This window comes from Sorex fumeus, unplaced genomic scaffold, assembly GCF_029834395.1.
Source record: "Sorex fumeus unplaced genomic scaffold, SorFum_2.1 ptg000072l, whole genome shotgun sequence".
Taxonomy (NCBI): Eukaryota; Metazoa; Chordata; class Mammalia; order Eulipotyphla; family Soricidae; genus Sorex; species Sorex fumeus.
The window spans coordinates 730,427-746,630 of NW_026606129.1; the positions used below are offsets into that span (position 1 = coordinate 730,427).

Genomic DNA, 16,204 nt, shown 5'->3' on the forward strand with positions numbered 1-16,204 from the left:
GAGCCGCTCCTGCCGCCTCCGCAGCCACTGCGCTCAGGCCACGGCACCCGCCACCCTCGTGGGCTGTGGCTCCCGTCTCGCTTCCGATGCGGCGAGGAGCGTTTCTAGAGCACAGTGAACGCGTGCTGGCGGGCACAGACGCGCTCTGTCGTGTGGGGACTGCGAGCTCGCTCCCTGCCACCAGGGCCCGAGGAAGCCACGGAGCCCTGTGCACGCACCCCTGCCCACTCTCCCTGCCCCCCCCCGCCCACAGCCCCGCCCCCTCCCTGCCCTCGCCCTGTCCCAGGCCCCCCCCCCCCGGCTCGCAGTGCGGGGAGTGCTGGGCAGCCCCTGGCCTTCGGCCGCCATGGCCCCTGGCACACAGTCGGTCCGCGGGGGCTCTATGCTGGGGACTCCCCCAGGCTTCACCTGCGGCGTTTGCCGACTCCGCCCCGACTGTAGCAACCCAGTGCGGCCTAGCCCAGTGGCCACCCCCGGGGCCCCGCTGACCCTTCCTCCCATTCCACAGGAGAAATCTATCTCTTCTGCAAGGGGGCGGACTCTGCCATCTTCCCCCGAGTGGTCGAAGGGAAAGTGGATCAGATCCGGGCGCGGGTGGAGCGCAACGCAGTGGTGAGTCGGGCTCGGCCCGGGCCTGGCCCTAGGGACGTCCTGGCCACTCCTCCAGCCTCCCACAGGCCTGGGCAGCCGCTTCTCAGAGGGGCTGCCCATACGGCGGGGCGGGCACTGCTGTGGGCGGTGCGGCCCTCTAGGGACTCGGGGCTGGCCACTCCCTGGCCCACACTGTGCCTGGACGCTGCCACTGGGGACGGGTGGAAGCAGAGTGAGCCCTGAGTTCCGTGGCCTTCGTCTGCGCCCGTCCTGAGATGGCGTCTCTCTCAGGGGCATCAGCAGCGTTTCCTCCTGCAGGGCTGCTCCCTGCCTCCATGCTCTGCCCCGCCTGCTGGGGCGGGGACTGGTGTCCAGTTGTGCAGAATGTGTCCGTGTGGGAATTCTGACTCTGTGGAAAGTGTGTGTGGGAATTCTGCAGTGTGGGAAGTCTGATGCAGAGGGAGTGTCTGCGGGAATTCCGACCGTGTGGGAAGTCGGACTGTTGGGGAGTGTCTGTGTGGGAATTCCGGCTGGGCGGGAAGTGTCTGGGTGGCAGTTGTGGCTCTGCGGGAAGGGTCTGAGTGGGAATTCTGGGCTGTGTGGAAAGTGTCTGGGTAGAATTCTGTCCCTGAGAAGTGTCTTCTTGGGAATTCTGTCTCGGGAGAAGTGTCAGTGGGAATGTGGGGTGGTGAGGACAGTGTCTGGGTGTAGTTCTGTCTGTGGGGGAGTGTCTGGGTGGGAATTTGGCTGTGTGGCAAGTGTCTGTGGGATCCTGCCTATGTAGAAAGTGTCCCCGTGGAGAGTGTTCGGATGGGAATTCGGCTGTGTGGGAAGTATGTGACCGGCAAACAAAAACACAAGCAAGGTAGAGCTCTGAAGGTCCTGCGGGCCCTTCCCGTGGACAGCCCCTTGCCCCCCCCCACTAGGGAGACCGCGGGTCCGTCAGGTGCTGCAGAGTCCGGCAGAGGTCTGTGCTGCTGGCGGGAAGGACGGGGCGGGCAGCCCCTGCCCAGTCCAGGCACGCCGGCAGGGCCTGTGGAGGGCCCCGGTGATGCCCGGGTGCGGAGTCACACTCAGCGGGTGACTCAGCCCCCGTGGACGTGGTTTGCCTGTGGCCCACAGGCATTGAGTCCCGAGCGAGCCCCAACAGGCTCGCTGTCGGGACTGCTCCCGCCGGACAGAGGCAAGAGCAGTGGGTGTGAGCTTCCCTCCTGCCATGGGCTCCCCTCGCCGTACCCGGGCCCCCAGCACCCTGCTCGGTGTTGTTGAGGGCTCCCAGCTGGGCCTGGGGTTCAGCCTGGGCCGGCCCTGATCCATCATCTGCTTTGCTAGTGAGACTATGTCCCAATTGCCACCCCGGGGGCGGTGCTGGACGTGAGGCCTGGCGGGATGGTCGCACTCAGGCCGCCCTTTGTGCCCACAGGAGGGGCTCCGGACGCTGTGTGTCGCCTACAAGAAGCTGTCCCCTGAGGAGTACGAGGGCGTATGCGGGCTGCTGCAGGCGGCCAAGGTGGCCCTGCAGGGGCGGGAGAAGCAGCTCGCCGAGGCCTACGAGCAGATCGAGAAGGACCTGGTGCTGCTGGGGGCCACAGCTGTCGAGGACCGGTGAGCACAGAGCCAGGGGCACGTGCAGCCGGGGGACAGGCATGAGGGCTGCGCCCTGAGGGTGTCCCCCACCTGGGGCCTGAGGCCTGAGAGCGAGGTCAGCCAGTGGTTCAGAGCAGGGCCGGGACAGCACGTCCTGCCCCCAGGGACTCTGGCCAGGGAGCAGCATGTGTCAAGCCCAAGGGCCCTGTGGCCAGCAGCACTGGTCCTCCGGCTCTGTGTGCAGAGCCGCGGCAGCCTGCCGGCCCCTCACAAGGACGGGGCATCTCTCCATGCCGAGTGGGACAGTGAGGTCTTGTCGCGGCCCCTGGAAGTCCCTGAGCTCCGCAGGTCAGGCCTCTGCCGCACCACCAGCTCCGGTGCCAGGCAGGCGCCGGCAGCCCCGCCCCGGGCCTCCCCACCCTGGGTCCCGGTCGTGTGCCAGCCTGCGTGTGGGCTCGGGGCGTGCTGCAGGCCACGGTGGGAGCAGTCCCGCGCTGAGCTGAGGCCGCGTCTGCTCAGGCTGCAGGACCAGGCTGCTGACACCATCGAGGCACTGCAGAAGGCCGGCATCAAGGTGTGGGTGCTCACGGGCGACAAGATGGAGACGGCGGCGGCCACCTGCTACGCCTGCAAGCTCTTCCGCAGCGGCACGCAGCTGCTGGAGCTGACCACCAAGCGCGTGGAGGAGCAGGGCCTGCACGACGTGCTGCTGGAGCTCAGCAAGACGGTGCTGCGCGGGGGCGGGACGCTGCCCCGGGAGGGCTGCTCGGGGTAGGCGCACGCAGGGGAGCGCCACGGGGGACGGCTGTGCACGCGTGTGTGCGGCGCTGGGGCGTGAGTGGCTGCGTGGACACGGGTGTGGGTGGGTGTGTGGCTGCGAACGGCCCTCCGACTCCACGTGCTCCCTTCTGAAGGCCACGTCGGGGGCCCTGGGCAGTCAGAAGTGGTCGCAGCGGAGGTCAGGCCCGTGTGCTCCGCTGAGCCGTGGCCGCTGGCACAGCTAGCACGCCAGCCCAGATGTCCTCCTGTGGCCAGTCACACCGAGGCCTGTTTTGGGGCGTCCAGGGCCGTGGTCCTCGGGGCGCATCCAGGCCTGCGCCCAGGGTGCTATCCAGATCTGTCTCCTCTTTGGTGCCGCCAGCGACTCTCGGGTCTCGCACAAGCACAGTGAGTGCTGTGCTACGGGCTCTGCCGGTGTGACATCGGAGCTGACCACACCCAGCTACCCCACTCCAAGGGCGAGGGTCCGCTTACCCCCCCTCCCCCGTCCCTACTCCAGGCGGGGTCATCGGAGCCCAGGCTGCTGGGGGGAAGCAGCGGGCAGGAGGGGCAACTCTGGGCCGCGCCCGTGCGGGAGAGCGAGCGGCGGCTCCCCACAGGCTCTCCGCGGACCTGCAGGACTTCGGGCTCATCATCGACGGGGCGGCGCTCACCCTGGTGATGAAGCCGCGGGAGGACAGCGGCTCCGCCGGGAACTACCGCGAGCTCTTCCTGGACATCTGCCGCAACTGCAGCGCCGTGCTCTGCTGCCGGATGGCGCCACTGCAGAAGGCTCAGGTTGGCGGCCGCCGGGGCGGGGCGGCAGGCAAGAGGCGCCCCCTGACGCGCTGCAGACGTATCTGCGGGCAAGGCCCGGCCGGGCCTCCTGCAGCCGCACCCTGGGCACCTCACTCCCGCCTGGAGCCATGCTCCCCCGAGAGGCCCAACCCGGCCAACCCCGTGCTGCCCAGGGCAGTGCCACGTCCACAGCCTCTGGACCCCCACAGGGCACTTTGCCTCTGGGAAGCTGACTGTGTCCCTCCTGGGACTCAAGTGACCTGGCCCCACTCCTGCCCTGGGCACTCGCCCGGGCCGGCAGGGACCCCGAGGGTGCCACCGACCGACAGCTGTCCGGGCCCCCGGCACCCTGTGTGGGCAGCAAGCGGAAGTGGTGCCGTGTCAGGCCCTGGGCACAGGGGGCGCCCCGAGCTCAGGCCTCTCTCTAGCCACTGCTCCCCCGAGAGAGGCCCCTTCCGGTCAGCCGGGCCAGACGCAGTGGGCCTCTCTCCGCAGATCGTCAAGCTGATCAAGCTGTCCAAGGAGCACCCCATCACCCTGGCCATCGGCGACGGGGCCAACGACGTCAGCATGATCCTGGAGGCCCACGTGGGCATTGGTGAGTGTCGGCAGCCGTGCCCAGGGCTGGGGGGGTGGGGCCGGGGGCCGGCACGATGGCTCTGCTCCCCCAGGCGTCATCGGGAGGGAGGGCCGCCAGGCCGCCCGCAACAGCGACTACGCCGTGCCCAAGTTCAGACACCTGAGGCGGATGCTGCTGGTGCACGGACACCTGTACTACGTGCGCATCGCGGAGCTGGTGCAGTACTTCTTCTACAAGGTGGGCAGTGCTGCGCCCTGAGTCCTGGGCTCTCAGCTGGTGCGGTTCCCCTCCAGGGCCCCGTCAGCTGTTGGGCCTGTGGGAAATCAGTGCTTCTGCAGGGACTCGGGGCTACCGGAGGGGGCCAGGTGCTTGTCCAGGGGTCTTGGTACTTCTACAGGGGACCCGATGCTTGTCCAGGGGACTCAGTACTTCTCCAGGGGACCCAGTGCTTGTCCAGGGGACTCAGTACCTCTACCGGGAACCCGGTGCTTGTCCAGGGGACTCAGTACTTCTCCAGGGGACCCAGTGCTTGTCCTGGGGACTCAGTACCTCTGCAGGGGACCCGGTGCTTGTCCAAGGGTCTTGGTACCTCTACAGGGAACCAGGTGCTTGTCCAGGAGGCCTGGTGCTTGTCCAGGGAACTCAGTACTTCTCCAGGGGACCCAGTACTTGTCTAGGGGACTCAGTACCTCTACAGGGGACCCGGTGCTTGTCCAGGGGACTCAGTACTTCTCCAGGGGACCCGGTGCTTGTCCAGGGGACTCAGTACCACTGCAGGGGACCCAGTGCTTGTCCAGGGGACTCAGTACTTCTCCGGGGGACCCGGTGCTTGTCCAGGGGACTCAGTACCTCTGCAGGGGAGCCGGTGCTTGTCCAGGGGACTCAGTACCTCTACAGGGGACCCGGTGCTTGTCCAGGGAACTCAGTACCTCTGCAGGGGAGCCGGTGCTTGTCCAGGGGACTCAGTGCCTCTGCAGGGGACTTGGCGCTTGACCGGGGGACACGTGAGTCCTCCCCCAGGACTCTGGCTGCCTCCCAGGCCCGGAAGCACAGACCCCCCCGTAAATGCAATCTCGGCATCCATCCACCCTGCTCTCTGTTGCCTGCCCCCGCCCTCCTGCCGCCTCCTGCCCGTGCTCCCGAGTGCCAGGCATGGCTGCCGCGGAGGGGTCGTGCAGGGCGCCCGGTGCCAGCGTGCTGCCCCCCGAGCTGCTGTGCTCTTGTCTTCCAGAACGTCTGCTTCATCTTCCCCCAGTTCCTCTACCAGTTCTTCTGCGGCTTCTCCCAGCAGGTGTGTCTCCCCGTCGCCTCGTGGCCACCTGGGGGCTGCGGGGAAACCCTGCACCCTCCGGCCAGAGGGGTTCGGGGTGGGTGGGTGGGCTTGCAGGTGTGGGTGGGAGTGGGGCAGGGCTCCAGCCTGGGTGACGGGGAACGCCATCCTGCTCCGCGGTTGCCTGTGCTGGAGGTGGCTCCGAGTGTCCACGGCGACCCCCGCCCTGCACGCACAAGGGGCGTCGGGCCCTTGGTCTGCCAGGAGGCAGGGGGCCGGCGGGGGGCCGGCGGGGGCCGGACGCAGGTGCAGGCAGCTCAGGGCGCGGCCCGTGCCGGGTGAGGCCGTCCCTGCGAGCAGAGACCCCCGCCGGGCCGCAGCCCCCGTCGTGTCTGGGCCGTGGGCCGGCCCTGCAGGCCGCAGTAGCTGAGCAGCGGCTGCCCTTGCAGACCCTGTACGACACGGCCTACCTGACCCTCTACAACATCAGCTTCACGTCACTCCCCATCCTGCTGTACAGCCTGATGGAGCAGCACGTGAGCACCGACACGCTGCAGAGGGACCCGACCCTGTACAGGTAGCGCGGCCCTCACCGGCGGGGGAGCGTGGCCCAGCTGCGTGCCGCCCTCAGGGCCGCGCCTGGGCTGCTGCTCCTGTGGCCCGTGGCATCCGTCCATGCTGGAGAGGTGCCCACGTGCCTGGGAGTCGCCGTCCTGAGCGCTTGTCCCCAGCACGCCTGCTCCATGGCACACGTCCCCACAAGCTCACGCATGTGCACGCGTCCCCGCGTGCTCCTGTGTGCATCAGTCCCGATGTGTGCCTGGCGTCCTCATGTGTACTGTGTCTTAGGGGCATGTGCACATGTGTTCTTGCGTGTGCACGTGGGCACACATGTGCGCCTGTGTTCCTGCGTGCATGTGTGTTCCCTGTGCCACACACAGCCCACTGCCCACTGGGGCAGAAGCCGCTTGTGGGCCTACGTCCCCTGAGAAGCTTGTCCTGGCCCTGCAGAGTGGCTGCTGGACACTGGTGGGGGCTGCGCCCGGGGCCTCGGGCTGTGGCCATCAGACTGCCCTGCCCTCCGTGACCCCAGGGTCAGAGAGGGCGTGTCTGAGTGGGTCACCCCAGAGCCTGCCTGCAGGGCGGCGAGACCCCTGTCCGACCGGGGAGCCTTCCCGGGCAGGGTGACTGCCGAGAGTCCGGCCCCAGCGCTGAGAGGCCCCTGTCCCGGCCGCCCCAGCCCTTGGGGAGTCCCGTGGTGGCGTGGGGCTGAGGGAGCGGGGCCCCGGGCTGTGCGGGGCCCCAGAGGTGTGTGGAGGCCTGCCCGTGCGTCCCCACCCAGCCCCTCCGTGTCCGGCAGGGACATCGCCAAGAACTCGCTGCTGCGCTGGCGGACCTTCATCTACTGGACCTTCCTGGGCGTGTTTGACGCCCTGGTGTTCTTCTTTGGTGCTTACTTCATCTTCGAACACACGACTGTGGGCAGCAACGGGCAGGTGAGTGGGCGCCCGCGGCCGGGCTCGGGCCCTGGAGGGAGGTGCTGCTGCCCGGCCGTGCGTGGGCACAGATGTGCCGGGGTCAGGGTGGCCGCAACGTCCGCCAGCGCTGCCCTAGGCCCAGGGTGCGTGCGTGTGGGCGCAGCTCCAGCCCCGGAGCGCACGAGGCTTTTCCCGGGGGACGAGCCTGGAGCCGCTTTATTTGCAGCTGTTTTCTTCCCTCCCCGCTCCCCCCTCAGACCCTGGCCGCCAACACACAGACGGTAAGACAGCCGCCATGGTGTCCCGTTTGCTGTGCTCGACCGGAAATATTTCTCAGAAATATTTTCGCCCTGCCCCTGTGTGCTGTGCCGGGAGCTGCAGCCCCCGCCGTGGCGGGTTCCCTTCCCGCGGACACGTGTGGCGGGGGCGGGGCTGAGCATCGGGCTGCTCGGGACACTCGTTCTCCTGTTCTGCCCAAGAGTCGGCGCTGTCTTCCCCCAACTCGAAAGTCGTTTCTGGTAGAAGGATCGAGAACTTTCTCAGACCTTGCTTCAGCCTTGAAGCTCTCCATCTTTCTAGAATCTTCCTCATTGCCACTCAGTGATTTCCCCGCACCTCCAGCCTGTCGTCACCCTTTGTGCCGTTGGCAGGCGTATGGGGATCTCGGGAGGAGGGGCGCGGGACCCTGGATTGAGGTTCCAGACTGCACGTGGTTACCCCAGACTCAGCACCCAGAAATCCAGGCCCTGGGGGCAGGGCTGCTGCCCACGCTGCCTGGCCCATAGCTGCCTGATGCCGCCAGACCCAGGCATACCCCACCATACCCAAGCATGCCCAGGTATAACGCACCTGACTTAGGCATACCCAGGCATACCGGGGTATACCCCCCACACCCAGACATACCCCGCCAGGCCCGAGTATGCCCAGGCATACCCTACCAGACCCAGACATACCCTACCAGACCCAGACATACCCAGGCATACCCCTCCATACCCAGACATACCCCGCCAGACCCAGACAAACCCAGGCATACCCTGATGAACCCAGGCACATCCAGTGTACCTTCATGTCCAGTCTTACTCAGTCGTGCACGGACGTACCCTGGCATTCAAAGCAACGCCCCCTCCCGATGCCTCTCCCTGGCCCCCACCAACCTGAGTCCCGTGTTTCTGGACGTTGTCACTGCACCGCGCACTGAGCTCATGGGGCAGAGCAGAGAGCTGCCCACGTGCTGGCCTGGCCACCGGGCCCTCCTACCTGTCCCATCTCTGCACAGCTGTCCAGGGGCTGAGAACCGGCAGCCAGCCACACCATCGGAGGTGGCATTGCAGGGGCCCATCTGTGTGCCCTGTGCCCTGGGCACAGACCACCCAGGTGGAGTGTGGGCAGCAAAGGCCGCAGAGTAGCCCCACCCGCGCGGTCAGCAGAGCCCCACGGCCTCCTGCCCTCATCCAGCTGTGCGCCTCTTGTACAGAGGCTCCCGCGCTTGCCTAGAGGGTGGCGCCAGTGCGGGCGGGCGGCCCCTCAGGTCTGCGGGTGCCCAGCGGCCTGGACTCAGTGGCCTCCAGACTGTCCCACAGCTCAGGCATGCCTCGCCGAGATGGGGGATGGGGCAGCCCTGGGCAGAGCCCCCACGTCCCAGCCCACAGAGGGTGGGACAGAGCAGACCCGGGCGAATCTGGGCTGCAACCCGGGACATTGTGAGTCCTGGACCCATCTTGGAGGAGGCCCGAGGGGGCTGCTATGTGTGGGGGACAGGGACATGCCACACGGGCACCGCCTGGCGACTGTCCATCCATCTGTCTGGCCCACCTGCAGACCTGCCGGGGGTGGGCCACGTCCTGAGCTGTGAGCTGTGCCCGCCCCCGCTGCTGGGCTCGGACGCCCTGGCGCGAGGGTCCCAGTATAGCGCCTGGGCTCGCTGCTGGGGGTGAGGCGCTGCCCCGGAGAAGGACGTGGCTTCTGGAACCCTCTGGTCGGAGAAGCCAGGTTGCGTCCCCCTGTGGCCATGGGCTGCCTCATCAGGACTCACCCATGTCCACGTGTGACTCCCCGCACGGTGCCACGGGCCTGGCTCCCGGAGACCCTCCCTCATGGTGGCTGTCTTCCCACAGGTGTTCGGCCACTGGACGTTCGGGACACTGGTGTTCACCGTGATGGTGTTCACAGTCACGCTGAAGGTAACGCTCCCACAGCCATGTCCTGGGCCCCGCGTGGAGGCCAGGGATCAGGTGTCCCGCACACTGGTCAGGCCTGAGGGTCTCCCGCGGGAGCAGAGTGGGGGAGAGGCCCGGGCAGCGGCCACAGGGAGCCCAGGAGACGAGATCGCGCATGGCGGCGACTCCAGCCCTCCCAAGTCAGGCTCTGTGCACAGCTGCCGCCCCAGACAGCGATTCCAAGAACCTCCCACACGGTCCCCGCCCAGAGACATGCCTCGGGCCTCCCACTGGTGGCTGCTCTCTCCGTGGGGCCCCCGCAGTCTCAGGGCCACTCCGGCTGGGCTGGGTGCCGGGCACACGCTCCTGGCTGGGCCTTTCAGAGTTTCCTTCTCTTCCCGCCACCTGCTGACCGCCCTCCTCAGCTGGCACTGGACACACACTACTGGACATGGATAAACCACTTTGTGATCTGGGGGTCTCTGCTGTTCTACGTCGTCTTCTCCCTGCTCTGGGGAGGGATCATCTGGTAGGTGTCCGCCCACCACCAGCTGCTTCATCAGTGGGCTGTGCTCAGGCCCCTGGAACCATGTTCTGGGGGCATGGCTGGGCGTGACCAGGTGAGCAGCTGGGTCTGGAAGCACTAGCATGGAGGCAGCAAGCACCCTCAGACGGAAGGTTCCAGATGCCACTTGCTCAGAAAGAACTCCCCGGAGAGAGGTTCCCTGAGAGAGACTCTCCTGTGAGGGACTCCCCGAGAGAAACTCCCCCTTGGGGCTCTTCTGTAAGGAGCTCCTCTGAGAGAGACTCCCCCGTGAAGGGTCCCTGAGGGAGACTCCCCTCTGAGGGGCTGCTCCCTGAGAGAGGCCCCCCGTGAGGGCGTCCTTTGAGACAGTCTCCTGGGTCCCCCTGAGAGACTCCCCCGTGAGCGCTTTGTAGTGTCCTGTGGTCTGCCGTGGTCTCTCTCCTGTGTTCGCCATCACGTGCCGCTGTCTGACCCTGAGCCTCCCAGGGAGCGCTCGTGTCCTCAGTGACCTCCCAGGGTCCCCAGGGTGTGCTTGCCACCCGCGCCTCCTGGGGAGCCCGGAGCCCCCATGGCCCAGACCCCCAGGAAGCATGTCTGTCCTTGCCCGTTCTGCCCTTCTGTCCCCCTCAGGGTCCCGCTCCCTTCAGAGGTGTCTCCCCTGTACCTGGGGGTGGGCAGGCCCGCTTGGGACCACCGGGGGCCGAGAGAACCCGGCCCCAGCCACTGCCCTGCCCGCCAGGCCCTTCCTGAGCTACCAGAGGATGTACCACGTGTTTGTCCAGATGCTGGCCAGCGGCCCCGCCTGGCTGGCCATCGTCCTGCTCATCACCGTCAGCCTCCTTCCCGACGTGCTCAAGAAAGTGCTGTGCCGGCAGCTGTGGCCCAGTGCCACGGAGCGGGTGCAGGTGAGCGGGCTGGGCAGGGAGGGGACAGTGGCCGGGACCGCCAGCCGCCAGGGGACACGGAGCTCTCTGAGGACAGGCTGCTACTGGGGCCCAGGGCCGCTTCCTGGGTGACCAGCATTTGAGGTGACATGGCCCCTGCATCAGGACACCCAGAGGCTGGACAGAGCCCTGTGTCCCCACTCCCAGTCGTGACCCCAAAGTTAGACCCCAGGTCAGAAAAGAAGGTCCCCCGTGCCGTCAGGACACCTGCCCCTGTGACCTCAGGACACCCCCCCGCCGTGACCTCAGGATACCCCTCCCCCATGACCTCAGCACACCCCTCCCCCGTGACCTCAGGACACCCCTCCCCCATGACCTCAGGACACCCCCATGACCTCAAGACACCCCTCCCTCGTGACCTCAGGACACCTCCCCCGTGACCTCAGGACGCCCCTCCCCATGACCTCAAGACACCCCTCCCCCGTGACCTCAGGACACCCCTGCCCCGTGACCTCAGGACGCCCCTCCCCGTGACCTCAGGACACCCCTCCCCCATGACCTCAGGACACCCCTCCCCCGTGACCTCAGGACACCTCCCCCTGTGACCTCAGGACGCCCCTCCCCGTGACCTCAGGACACCCCTCCCCCGTGACCTCAGGACACCCCTCCCCCGTGACCTCAGGACACCTCCCCCGTGACCTCAGGACGCCCCTCCCCGTGACCTCAGGACACCCCTCCCCTGTGACCTCAGGACACCCCTCCCCCATGACCTCAGGACACCCCTCCCCGTGACCTCAGGACACCTCCCCCCATGACCTCAGGACGCCCCTCCCCCGTGGCCTCAGGACACCCCTCCCCCGTGACCTCAGGACACCTCCCCCGTGACCTCAGGATGCCCCTCCCCGTGACCTCAGGACACCCCTCCCCTGTGACCTCAGGACACCCCTCCCCCATGACCTCAGCACACCCCTCCCCCGTGACCTCAGGACACCTCCCCCGTGACCTCAGGATGCCCCTCCCCATGACCTCAGGACACCCCTCCCCTGTGACCTCAGGACACCCCTCCCCCATGACCTCAGGACACCCCTCCCCCATGACCTCAGGACACCCCTCCCCCATGACCTCAGGACACCCCTCCCCCATGACCTCAGGACACCCCTCCCCCGTGACCTCAGGACACCTCCCCCGTGACCTCAGGACACCCCTCCCCCGTGACCTCAGGACACCCCTCCCCCATGACCTCAGGACACCCCTCCCCCGTGACCTCAGGACACCTCCCCCGTGACCTCAGGATGCCCCTCCCCATGACCTCAGGACACCCCTCCCCTGTGACCTCAGGACACCCCTCCCCCATGACCTCAGCACACCCCTCCCCCGTGACCTCAGGACACCTCCCCCGTGACCTCAGGATGCCCCTCCCCCATGACCTCAAGACACCCCTCCCCCGTGACCTCAGGACACCCCTCCCCCATGACCTCAGGACACCCCTCCCCCATGACCTAGGACGCCCCTCCCCCATGACCTAGGACGCCCCTCCCCCGTGACCTCAGCACAGCCCTCCCCCATGACCTCAGCACAGCCCTCCCCCGTGACCTCAGCACACCTCCCCTGTGACCTCAGGACGCCCCTCCCCCATGACCTCAGCACACCTCCCCCGTGACCTAGGACGCCCCTCCCCGTGACCTCAGGAGTGTCTGTGCGAGGCGCCCGCCCCAGTCGGGTTCCACGTGCCCTCAGCTCAGCCCTGCGAGGTCGGGTCAGGACTGGCCAGCAGGTCGGGTGCGGCCCAGCAGCGGGCGGGGCGGGCGCAGGCCAGGAGCCGCCTGCCGGGCGGGCTGTGTGCGACTCACCTGTTCTCCTTCCTTCCTTCTTCCTGCCTCCTTCGGGCGCAGACCCGGAAGCAGTGCCTTTCTGGCGAGCAGCCCGCCGTCTTTATGCTCTCCCAGACCTCCAGCAGTCTCGCTTTCTGAGCACAGGTGATGGCCCCCCCCCGCGCCCGGCCACCGGGAGACCGGCTGTGGGTGGGCCGCCGGGCCTGCGCCGGCCGCGTCCCCCCCGTGGCGCCTGCCCAGCCCCTGAGCCGGTCCCGGGGCGCTGCCTGGGCCTCAGAACTCCGAGAACTGGTTCTTTCGGGAGCCAGCTCGCCCTGCTCTCATCGGTGACGCCCAAAGCCTTTTCCAGCCCCGCTCCCTCCGGGTGCGCCCCCCGCTGCTGGTTGTCCCGACTTCCACACGGGTCCCTCCTGCAACTGTCCCCCGTGGCCCCCGGAAGGCCCCCTGAGAGAGGCCGCAGGAGGTCCGCGGGGGCGCGCGTCCCGGTGTGCGGGGCTGCGCCCGAGCCGTCCCGGCCGTGTGCCCGTCCCCATACATGTCCGCCCCGCCCGGGGCACGTGCAGACGCCCTCCCGGTGCCACGGCACCCTGGGGCTGGCCTGGCCGCCCTGGAGCGTCCGCCTTCCAGTGAGCGGCCACAGGCCTGTGGGTGGCCATGGTGGGGTGCAGGGCCGTGGGTGGGGGGCAGGGGGACCCCGGCCCGCGGGGCTCGGGTGCAGGGCAGTGTGTCTCACCTCTTGCCGGCACTTCTCTCTGCTCCTTCCTGCGCTCCTCTTCCTCTGTGTGAGAGCCTGGGTGTCTCACGCCACCTGCAGTCTTAGGGGCAGGCGGGGGGGGGGGGGGGGGACAGGCAGAGCAGGGACGGCCTGGCCAGGATGGCCGCTGGTGCGCTGTCCGGGGCGGGCCCCCACGCCAGGCCGCCCAGCGCCTCACGCTGTCCCCGTCCTGCAGATGAGTGGGAGACACCGAGTGCGGGCAGAGGCCGGGCCCCACAGCGACAGGCCACTGCTGAAGGACCTCCTGCGGCGGGACTAGCCGGGGGCTGAGCCGCGGCCCCTCCTGCTCGCCCGAACACCCGCCCGCGTCCTGCGGCCAAGCCGCGGCCCCAGCTGGAACTCGGCGTCTCGCACCCGTCCCCAAGGAAGAGCCTCCGGACAGCGTGGGAGACTCGCTCGCGTCCAGGACATTCGGACGCTGGCCCGGACGGGGGCGGGGGCAGGCCACCCTGCGGCGCGCACTGTCCGTCCCGCAGCCCTGGGGCCGGTCCCCTGCACACTGCTTGGCTCTGCGGGCTGGCCCGCTGGCAGGGCGTCCAGGGCAGTTGGAGCCGGACTCCTTGGCCCTGCGGGGCCTGTGCTTTGGGCGGCTCCGTGCCCAGGCCGAGCCTCCTTCCCTGCTCCCGGCAGAGCGAGCACCCTTGGTCCGGGCCCCCCTCCAAGAGTCCCCCTCCGCCCACTGCCCTCGGCCGGCCCTGAGCAGGGGACGGTGCTGCAGGGTGCCACGGGGCGGTCAGGGCATGCCGCGCGAGTCACACAGAGCCGTCCTGGCAGCCCCCCATGACTCGGGGCTGGGGGAGGTGGCCCCTGCTGTCCTCTCACCACGGGGACGGGCCCCGCCCCCGCCCACTGCAGCCCTGTGCTTTGCTGTCAGGACCCGCCCCCCGGGAGCAGAGTGGGGGCGTCTGAGTGTCCCGGGTCGCGCCGGAGGACCGGGATGGCCCAAGACACCTGTCCCTTGGCCTCACAGCACACCCGGCCCTGCTGGGATGTCCTGGCTGGTACCGGTCCCCCCCGAGGTCCAGGGCACCGCCCAGTCTGCCCCCGCCCACCCGCCCCCTGCTCCTCTTCTGTCCCCGAATTTCTGTGTTAGAAGCAGCCTATTGACATACTAGCCTTAACGGTCCTTATGGAAGACATTTCAGTTTAGGCTTCAGACGCGGTGGGGTGGGGGGCGTCGCTGTGCTGGGCGCGGTGGGGGGTCTGTCTTGGCCTGGCGGGCGCCGCTGCAGGCGTGTTTGAGCGGAGGGTGTGGTGAGGGCGGCAGGGGTCGGTCACCGCATACCAAAGATCAGGACTTGGGCCTTGCAGGGCGGGCGGTGGCCGCAGCCCAGGCCTCCCCACCCGCCCGCCCACCAGCCCGCGGACACAGCGGGCGCGGCCGCTCCGGGGGTAGTGTCAGGGCAGACTGTGCGCACATTTTTTTGACAAACTGTGTGTAATGTATTTTTTTAGAACTCCTCCAGTTGCCTTTACACTGAAGTATTTTCATAGCAGTTTCTATCTGATTTCTCTGTTGACACGCCACATCTGATTTCTGAACCGTCTTTAAAGCTCCTTGTTTTTTAAGTTGATGAGAAGTGGGCACTAAGTAAGCTGTGGGCAGCGTCAGGTGACCCTCCGTGGGGCGTGTGCCCGCCACCGTCTCCTGGTTTGCTTTGGTTCCCTCCTTCAGCCTTAAAAGCCCACGCCAGGGGCCACACCCTCCCCAGAAGGAGCCGGCACGTTTGTCCCGAGCGAGCGCAGCCTGGACCTCAGAGGGCTGAAGTCGGCCGCGGGGGAGTCACAGCCGGGGCTGTCCCCCAGGCCACCGGCAGGAGGGGCGTCCGTCCCCGGGAGAGCTCGTGGGTTTTGCCTTAACTCGCCTTAAGTGCGTCCTGGCGCTCGGAGCCCCTGCACTGTGTGCAGCTGACCAAGCCTGCGGTCCCCGCTTCCCCTGGGTGCCCGCGTGCCCTCTGCCCTGGCCGCTCGCTGCTGGGGCCCCTTCCCGGCCCACTGCCACCCTCTCCCCGCGACCCCGGGCGGGAAGGCCGGCATCCCTCCGGGCGCCTGCTGGGGCTGGTCTCTGACGTTTCCCGGGATTCCTTTCAACGACAGCTCCCAGCTGGCACTGACACGGCGCCCCGGGTCCTGGGCTTCCTGGGAACGGCCTGTCTGGCTGCAGTCACCCCCGCTGGCCGCTGCGGGCAAGAGGCGTGAGCGTGGGCGGGCGGGTGGACAGAGGAGTCGACCCGAGGGAAGCGAAGCTTTAATGAGATGTGCGGCGAATGCTAGGAAAGTCTGATTCTCCTTTTGCAGAAATCTAAAGATCAGTTTCTATAGCTTTATTTTTTACCTTACCGAAATATACAGATTTTAATATGTTTGTCGTCTCCGACGTCACACTGCTGTGTGTCCACGCTGCTGTCCGGAGCGCCCGTCCACGGGCCGGGGCCTCCCGCCGTACCTGTCACGGGGCGCCTGTAGCCGCCATCCACGTGGGGTTTATTTTTCAATCGTTGAAGCTAGTAGGCACAATTAAGGTTAGAATCAGCCTCCAAGCGATAATGTTTAATTGATGATGATTCATTAACCTGCTCTGAAGAATTAAATGATGAATTAAATCCAGCCTCAGCTTGTGTCTGTGGACGGCGGGGCCAGGCCTCCGCCCGTGCCCGGCTCGGTCAGCGTGAAGCACAGACTCTTGGGCCAGAGAGAGGGCGCGAGGTCAAGGCCTCCCTCTCGCACGCGGTGGGTCAGGGTTCGGTCCCCGGCACTCCATATGGTCCCCGAGTCCCACCAGGAGTGATCCCTGAGCACTGCCAGGTGTGGCCCAAAATCCAAAATTTCGTTCAGACCCGAGTCCGTTAGTGCACTCAAGCGTGGGAGCGTGCGTGGAAGCAGACCGGGCTGCAGCTGTCCGGGCGCAGGGGGCGGAGCTGCCCCGGCCCCCACAGCCAGGACCTCCCTTGCAGGGGGCTGCCCCAGG

At 67.6% G+C, this 16,204-nt stretch overlaps 1 protein-coding gene across 3 annotated transcripts in view; it reads left to right on the forward strand.

Annotated features, from left to right (window-relative positions):
- ATP11A (ATPase phospholipid transporting 11A) overlaps positions 1–13,515 on the forward strand; it is a 35,474-nt gene extending 21,959 nt beyond the window's left edge. For 2 of the 3 annotated variants that reach the window (XM_056129790.1, XM_056129793.1), the window contains exons 17-29: positions 509–612; positions 2,015–2,196; positions 2,698–2,949; positions 3,558–3,735; positions 4,231–4,333; positions 4,407–4,552; positions 5,547–5,606; positions 6,035–6,162; positions 6,946–7,081; positions 9,178–9,243; positions 9,645–9,748; positions 10,485–10,650; positions 13,412–13,515. In XM_056129790.1, the coding sequence (XP_055985765.1) occupies positions 509–612; positions 2,015–2,196; positions 2,698–2,949; positions 3,558–3,735; positions 4,231–4,333; positions 4,407–4,552; positions 5,547–5,606; positions 6,035–6,162; positions 6,946–7,081; positions 9,178–9,243; positions 9,645–9,748; positions 10,485–10,650; positions 13,412–13,495 (1,709 nt within the window). In that variant the 3' untranslated portion in view covers positions 13,496–13,515. Of the gene's footprint in view, positions 1–508; positions 613–2,014; positions 2,197–2,697; positions 2,950–3,557; positions 3,736–4,230; positions 4,334–4,406; positions 4,553–5,546; positions 5,607–6,034; positions 6,163–6,945; positions 7,082–9,177; positions 9,244–9,644; positions 9,749–10,484; positions 10,651–12,521; positions 12,606–13,411 lie in introns of all 3 variants that reach the window. The other variant, XM_056129792.1, reaches the window with a different exon arrangement.
- The last annotated feature ends 2,689 nt before the right edge of the window (positions 13,516–16,204 follow it).